At 35.2% G+C, this 8,781-nt stretch overlaps 1 protein-coding gene across 1 annotated transcript; it reads right to left on the bottom strand.

Annotated features, from left to right (window-relative positions):
* Window positions 1-667: 667 nt before the first annotated feature.
* LOC127436818 (histone H1-beta, late embryonic-like) lies at window positions 668-7,891 on the bottom strand. The gene is given in 7 exon segments (XM_051691252.1): window positions 668-765; window positions 800-929; window positions 1,018-1,067; window positions 1,251-1,278; window positions 1,325-1,396; window positions 1,586-1,864; window positions 7,808-7,891. Coding segments are annotated over 7 exon segments (741 nt in total).
* Between the last annotated feature and the right edge of the window lie 890 nt (window positions 7,892-8,781).

The following is an 8,781-nucleotide window of genomic DNA, read 5'->3' as shown; positions in this document are numbered from 1 at the left end:
TAGATCTAAATCTGGATTGAAATGGTGATAGAATATGAATAATCTCAAAATACTGTGAAAACTCATTAAATATTAATTTTTCAAATACATTAGCAATAGAACAGATTATCTATATAGGTCTATAATTAAAGAACAATATATTTAAGACTGTCACTACCTTTATAAAGTGGAGTAATGTGTGAGTGTTTCCAGATAGCTGGTATCTCTCAGGCAGATAATGATATGTTAAACAAGCAAGCAGGAACATGAGAGGCTAATTTAATATACCTGGGTTCATTCCCATCTGGTCCAACACTACTGCTCAAACTTAGTTGTTTGATAGCATTCACTACTGCAGGTGTTATTTTAGTAAAGGAAAAGGTACTAAGTGAAAAAGGAGTGTTATATCCTCATTCTTTAGACTTCTTAAAGCCATTTTAAAACAAACTTATTTTCTTAAAACATACCAGGGTTAGAGCTTGCTGTGCCCAGACTTCTCACACCTGGGAGGAAAAACATTTAACTCTCCCCCCAAAAATGCCAAACTACAGAATTCGTAATTTTAAAAAAAAAAAAAAACTCAGATTGAAAATGTAAATAAAAAAAAATATTATAAGAAGTCTTTATTTGGGTACAGCAATGCATAAATAAAAGATGCTATATGGATAAAAACAGTCGAGTCCCTGGATCACTTCTTTCCCCATTTCCCAGGGGCTTTGGGTGAAGCAGCACCCTTCTCTCCTGCAGCCTTCTTTACCACTTTCTTTGCTGCTGGTTCCTCAGCACTTTTTTTTTTTTTTTTTATTAAATGTTTTAGAGGCTTTTTTTTTAGCCTTGATCGGTTTGGGCTCCCATCCACCCTCTTCTGCAGCATTCTTAGCCTTTGGCTTCATAGCAGGGGTCACCTTTGAGGCGGTGCCATTGCCCTCAAGCATCTCCAGCTTAGCATCCTAAGAGAAAGGGAGTAAAGATGCAAGGGTGTTTTAGAAATGTACAGCGGTTTAATAAACCCCCCCCCCCCCCAACCACACCCCTCACATCAGTAGCAGCCTTTTTCTTTGTGGACTTCTGCTTCTCTTTGCTTGCCCCTTAGAGAGAAAAATAGGTCACATGAACAAGATTGGAAGGAACATACATATACCATCCCTTGCTGGGGACTACACAAAGAAAAGAAGCCAAATCAACGATTTCATGACTTCAATTCTTTAACTGTATTGTAGAAATCACCAGGGCTTGACTCTGAAGACAGCAAACACTTAGTAGCACACTACCTTCACCCTTGGCTTTAGACGCCTTAACCTAAAAAAAAAAAAAAAAAAAAAAAAAAAAAAAAAAGTCTTGCCACTTTCTGTACATTGGGATCAGCATTTTCCTTTGACTGTGCTTTAACTTCTTTTGCCTTGGTCTTTGCAGCAATCTGAAATAAGAGGACATACTGTGACCCATTTATGTGCTGGGATCCATAGTCAAATTGATCCGTTCAAACACACACACACACACAAAAAAAAAAAAAAAAAAAAAAAAGTCTTAAAGCGTTTATCCTGTAGGATTTTGATGGGAGTCCTGATTGACAAGTGACTTAAAAGAACAATAAATTGCAAGTTACCTGAAAGCATCCTTGAGCTCCTCTTGTAGTTGGCCCAGAATTTGTAGGCCTCACAATCACACCTGTCTCAATGCCTTTGGTCAGGGCTCGCCACACCATAAACTTGAGACGGGTCTCATCCACTGTCATGTATTTATCTTTGATATACCCACGGATGGCCTGAGCCGAAACACCCTACCTGGAGTCGAGCTCTTTCAATGCTTCTTTCACCAACTCCATTGTAGACGGGTGAGGAGAAACCTTCCATCCAGCAGCTTTACTGCTCAAGCTCTCAGACATCTGAAAAAAAAACAAAAAAAAAAAACACACCCTGATGCAGTTAAAGGCTATGCATCTAAACTCTAACATTTTTTGCCTTGAGACACACACACAATGACAAGACAAAAATCCAGCTTACATGTAAATACTCATTTGCAACAAGACACAGTTTATGTTGACCACATTCTTTTGTGCAGCAAAGTTTTGGCTGCTGACGACACGAAACAAAGTACAGTTTTAGAAGCAATTTTGGTGTGAAATTTTGTCCCTGAAGCAGCTAATGAACTAGCATTGTTAACATTAACATTTATGATTTAACATGGGAAGTATTTTACTCTAAAACAATTGAACTTTCTGTGTACAAACCTGATTTTGTTTCATCTACTGTTTCTGGCTCAGAGTCCTTCGGGATTGTGGCAGTTGCTTTTTTAGGAGGCATTTCAAGAACAAACTCAATAAACAAACTTAAACAACTTCAAGTCACTACAGTGTTTGTATTTTACTTGAAATATGTCCTGACAATATGTGTGCGTCTTGTTTTATTGATGACAAAGACCTCCTGCTGTTCTCAGTCACATGTTCATCATTAGACCATTCCACCTGCAATCAATTAGCAACATTAACGTGATTGGTCCAGAGAGATAATTAGCGTAAGTATGATTACTGGGTGTTCTGTTTGTGTGTAGTCCCTGATTTAAAAAAAAGAAAGAAAAAAGCTAAATAACATTTATAGGATTTCTGTTGGAATTTCAATCATCAGAGGATTCTAATGGGTACAGTTATATAGGATTCCAACATATTATAAAACAAAAACTAGATATTTTATAACACATAAAACAATTGGATTAAATGAACATAGGACATGAGAATAAATAGAAATTAAACATATTAGGATTTTCAAACTATGATGGCCTCCATAGTGATTCCTACAACTGTCAAAGCTGTATATCCACAAGACGTAAACAATATTTGTGTTAACATGATTTTGGTGTGATAAAATTCTTTAATAACATTTTCTGTGTAAAGCTGTTGCCAATTTAACAGCTTCGTTGCCATGACGATGTAATGTAAACAAACCATAAAACCTTAAAATGGCTGTAAAAATTACGATTTAAACAACTTTACAGCTCAAATAATAGATGAGTTTTAACAGAAGAATTAATGCAATACATTTCTGCCTTTAAACCCTCCAAAAATTGGCCCCATTCACTTACATTGGAAGTGCCTCAGTGTAACCTCCATTTTTGCTTTTATTTTAAAGAAAAGGATGGAAGTCGAAATTAATTTTTGAGGTAATTAATATTATGCCAGAGCTGTCGATTAAACTTAACTTGTATTGAACACAGAATATTCCTTTAATGCAGGAAATGGATGTGGGGGATTTATATCATACTTTAGAATAGGATTTAGCAAGAAATTCTTGGTCTTTTGGCACATCAGCACAGAGTTATTATTATTTGCCATCACTGGTCGACTTTTTTAATGCTTTCCATCAGATGTCTGAGTGAAGTTTCTGCGACTGTACAAAGCACATTACTATTTAATGAGGTAAGCACTGAAGCAGTTTATGATTTTATTGTTTTTATTGTTTATTGTTTTGTGTGTTGCTATACAGCTGGCTGTTATATTCTAACACCACATCATTTCACACCGCAGTTCAGGGTTAACCAAGCAAAAATGGTGTTGCTCTGGAGCAGGGTTTCATAACCTAGGGTTAAAAGTGGTGCTAACCCCCTTTTAAAATAACAAGTGTGAAACGTAGCTTTACACTTAATTAAAAGTGGTCTTAAAGGAATAGTTCACCCAAAAATAAAAATTCTAACCTAATTTACTCACCTTCATGTCGTTCCAAACCTGTATGACTTTATGTCTTGTGAAATAATTTTAATAAATATTGCGGGCTGTCTTTTACTATACATTTTTACAAAATAATTTGTACATATCCTGGCAGTTTCCTGATACAAAATGAACACTAGAGGCGCTACAATGACAATGACTTTTATTCAGTCTCACACAAATTACGACGTAGAAAACTTTTACTATAGTGCAGGGGTTTTCAAAGTCTTGAACAGTATGCCCCCCCCTCCGAGAAAATGTACAAGATTGCGCCCCCTTAATAGAGCATTAACCTCATCTATTTGGGAGTTCATTGAACTCGCTTTTAGCGCCACACAGTGGACATTTCACCTTGGAATTGCTGCAATACGTGTCATGAACCACATAATATAATTTTAAAAAAATGTCACCACAGTCACGTAATTTTCATGAGATCGGGCTGTTTTTGGGCCCTTTTAAACTTTAAAGTGATGCACTTTTTTTACTGCCAGTGTACTTAAAAAACAGCCCTTGATCGATATTTGTTGAAACATCTCCTTTTGTGTTCCTCATAAGAAAGAAAGTCATACGGGTTTGGAACGACATGAGGGTGAGTAAATTATGACAGAATTTACAGCTTTGGGTGAACTCTTCCTTTAAACCCGGAATTAAAAGAGACATTAAACCAGGGTTAAGCGCAGTGTGAACAGCCCTGTTCTCTCTCTCTCTCTCTCTCTCTAGTTAGCACCTCATTCTTTCTGCTCTTTGATTGTTTACCATTATTGCAAAGAGCAACTCATTTACCATTTACCTTATTCACGCTAGCGCCATCTTTGATTTTTAATGGGAATGACAACGAGGCTCTGAGGGATAGACTTACCATCTCTTCAATGGGCTGTACTGGAGTTTTAAGTGTTTTTGGATTGTTCCATGAACAGAACATTGATACGATTGAAATATCTGTCCAAGATCATTCAGTATACAAAGAACTCCAGACAACATGAGTTGTGGAAAATCATTTGTGATCTAGGAGCTTTATACAGCTTTATACCGTTCTTGCCATTGAGGAGATGGTAAGTCTATCCCTCACAGCCTCGTTTTTATTTCCCATTAAAAATCAAAGATGGCGCTAGAGTGAATAAGGTCTATAAACTCTTAAACTCTCCACAACATTAGAGAACACTGACCGCAAGTTGACCATAGCTGACAAAATGCCTCAACTGCTCTTTAAAAAGTAATCTCTAACATGAATAACCACCATGCTGCCAGAACTCCTAATTAAAACTGATTTACTACCTTGTTTTGGTCCTTTTATATGACTTGAGCAAAGACAAATTGACTCTTTTAAGGGTCTTGTTGAAGCTCAAGTAAAAGAAACCAAAAAGATAAGTTCCACTTGAAAATAAGCAGTGAGATAAAGCGCATGCTAACTCGCATAGTCCATCTGATGTAATTACAAACTGTACATTGGATTTAGTGATAGGGGAGTAATCAGGGCAAGACTGATTAATAGTAATGAGAGTAATCTGATCATGGTATTGATTAGAAAATATATATCTGTCTGCCTGCCTTTGTATTGTTATATTCAATTCATTAGGCAGTAACATGCTGAGCTGTCCTGTGCCTGTGTGTGGAAGTTTCCATATATTTGTGCGCACACACACGTTCAAGGACAGAACATTTGGTTTTGATTTTTTACCAACATCTGGTTACAATATGACTGTTTGTCTTTCAGTAAGTGGCGTTTGTGTTAGGTTCATGTGTGTGTGTGTGTGTGTGTGTGTGTGTGCGTGTGTGTGCAGTGAGTGTGATTTGAGTTCAGTTTGTGCTTGCATGTATACACATTGTGCAGATCTCAGGGTTTGTGAACTTGCGTGTGTGCCACTCATACACTGTTGTTTTAGCCCATTTATTGGCGATCTATGTCATAATTGCCATGAGATAAGATTACTGTTATCCATAGCACGATTTCCATTTTCAGGCCCTTGCTTCCCCGGTCCAAACACATCTAGGAACCCCCCTAATATAATATAATATAATATCATATAATATAATATAATATAATAAATTTGAATTTGTATACAAAGAGTGAAATGAACATAATCCATTTCAATATTTATTATTTTGAATATTCATTGTGTGTACATTTTATTTGTGTTGCATTTGTATTAATATACAACAGAATTGTTAAAACGGTATTTTAACATTACAAAATTGGCCCCCATTCACTTCCATTGTAAGTGCATCACTGCAACCCAGATATTTGCTTTTTTTTAAAGAAAAGGCCAAAATTCATTTTTGTGGTTATCAATATTATGCCACAAATGCTGTCTATTGAGCTTAACTTTTACTTAACCTGTAATCTTCCTTTAAGGTGGTTTTGTTTCTAATAGTCTACAGGGCTTAAAGTGTCCATATCCATATACATTCTTCTCCCCAGTATCTGTAAGCACTTTTCTAGTGGAGATGTGTTGCATTATTTTATAAAAATGTGTTCCAGCTCAGACTTTTGGCCAGGCATTGTCTACACGAGTGTGAGTTTATTAATGATCAGGGTTGATTTTCTCAATAATGGGGAGGGCACCATTTATTTTCTCACATGTGTGTTTTGCACCAAGTGAATTATGGATATTCTGACCTTTGCAGGCTCATTGGGGCCTCTAGACACTATTTGAGTGTGTGTATGTGTGTGTCCTCTCCTTTACACTGTTTTTTCCCCCCAGAGTAATAGGAACCAGGCTTATCATAGCTCACAACACCAGCACTCTTCCCTCTGCTTCACACAGAAGATACTATAGAAAAATACCATAGTCATATTTTGAAAACAGGGGCTCACAAGCCGTGCGACATTAGCATATTTGTATACAAACTTAATATAAAATGTTCAATAGCTTATGTGTAGCCAAGACAAGAACGAGCCCTGGTCTTCCCTATAGGTATTAACTTAGCAGTTGAGTTTAATTGAAGATCTTAATGCATCTACAGTCGTTAGGAACTTCTTATCTGTAATTAAGGCCCAGCTTATGAGCATTGTGTTTATTCAGCTGCCTGTCCTGATGTTGACCAGTAAAGTGATTTGTCCACTAAATGAAAAGTTGGAAGATTGTGTCGTTGAAGAACATAAATATAAATTGCACTTGCCAGTAGTGTACAAATTGGTGTCTCATTGCAAGCTCAACCATTCAGCCCTGTTACCAAGATTATTATAAGAAAAATCATCAAACAAATATTTTAAATAATGGGAAATATATAAATGAACTGCACCTGCAATAGTTAATGCCAAACTAGCTAGCCCCTACTGAGTGAAAGCTTCATTTATGATAAACCTACAACCCTGTTACACCATTCTGGTGTAATTTTTATTTTATTAGAACCTTTAATCTAGAATTGTATTAATTTGTTTATTTGATTTTTTTTTCATTTGATATTTATTTAACGCTAATTGCTAGAAAATAAGGAAATCACACAAATTAAGGTTTACTCTATTCAGACATGTCCCAAACTTGCAAACCTTATATAAAATAAATGTTCAATTTAACTGTATAATATTTTATTATTTGGTAAAATAAAACAAAAGTAGTCGCTGAAAAGAGAAGTCACTGTTACTATGGAAACGGAACATATTTAATATTTTACAATAAACTTTAATATATATATATTAAATATTAATATATATATAGTTTCTGACTCGATTACATCATTCACAATGTGTAATGTTCATTAAAGATTCAAAAGCACGCTACACATATTTGTATTTTTCATTTTAGTTTCAAATCAAAGTTTATGTTGTGATTCATCTGAGTGCTGATTGGTTTGGTTCATGGCTTAGAATTTTTTATGAAGATCTTTTTGAAATCCCTAAGAAGAAAATGAATGGGAAAAATAAGGCTGCTGAAAAAGTGGGTGTCACTGTTGTTCTCTAAACTAGTGACCACTGACCATCTGTTCTGGTCTTTACTGCAGGGTAGTCCAAGAATTACAGAATTAGTTTGACATATTCACACGTTATGGCAGAAAGAGTGTCAAATGCTTCAGATGGCATTGCTTTTGAACACCTGCATTCCTCTAATGCTTCTGTATCAAAAGTTCTGTCAGTTTTCTTCTGTGTATCCCAGAGGACACTGGGCCACAGTATGGGTGGCAGTTCACCGTGGTAATTGCATTCTTCCCCTGTTGAGATGGAGCTGGTGGGAGAATGAGCAAGAATTTCTCCTTCTTTATCCACTGCACCATTATGATGCATGGCTTCCTCTGGGGCCTTCTTTCTTTCATCTCCAAAATGTTAACATGTCATTGTATTCAGTTAACACACACACACACACACACACACAACTCCCTTCACAATCTCATTCACCCTCATATCTGTATTAGGGCACATAGTTGACCTTTCTCTTTCTCACCAGGGGGGTTTGAATACTTACAGACCTGTAATCTTGTGTTAATTCTCTCTCTCTCTCTCTCTCAACTTAGTGTGCTTTATTGACATTTACATGACCAAAGTATTTGTGTATACAAATGCATAGAAGTATGGAGAAAAAAAGGATTAACAAATGAAATAAAACAAGTAAGACAGCACTGCATACAAAATGAACCTTTGTACTGCCAATGTTGTGTACACTGAGAAATGGTGCATAATACGTAAAATAATGTTGGAGTAAATAAGTAATGTTAATATATAAAAAATAACATTATGATTGTGCAGAAAAAAAAAACAAAACAAGAAAATAAATTCCCCCTACATAGGATGATCAGGTATAGAAAATGGATGTATTTAGAAAAATAAGAATTTAAATAAAATAAATAAATAAAATTAAAATAAAATACAATTTGCTTAGCCAACAATAAAACAGCAAGCAAATAAAAAAATAAATAAAAAAATATCCCTTTAAGTGAATATTTATATTTGTTTACATTCATTCATTCATTCATTCATTCATCCATAAGAAAAGGAAATACAATTAAGGAAGTATTATTAATTTAATTAGAGTAATTAAGCATAATAATCTTTCTCTAATTCAATTTAATTTCACATTAAGTGTGCTTTATTGAAAATAATTCTATAGAAATTGATGCATTCATATTGCCAATAATGATCATGTAAGTAAAATAATGGAGTACATAAA

This window comes from Myxocyprinus asiaticus, chromosome 4 (genome assembly GCF_019703515.2).
Source record: "Myxocyprinus asiaticus isolate MX2 ecotype Aquarium Trade chromosome 4, UBuf_Myxa_2, whole genome shotgun sequence".
In the NCBI taxonomy this organism is placed as follows: domain Eukaryota; kingdom Metazoa; phylum Chordata; class Actinopteri; order Cypriniformes; family Catostomidae; genus Myxocyprinus; species Myxocyprinus asiaticus.
This window is presented reverse-complemented; position numbering and strand designations above follow the sequence as displayed.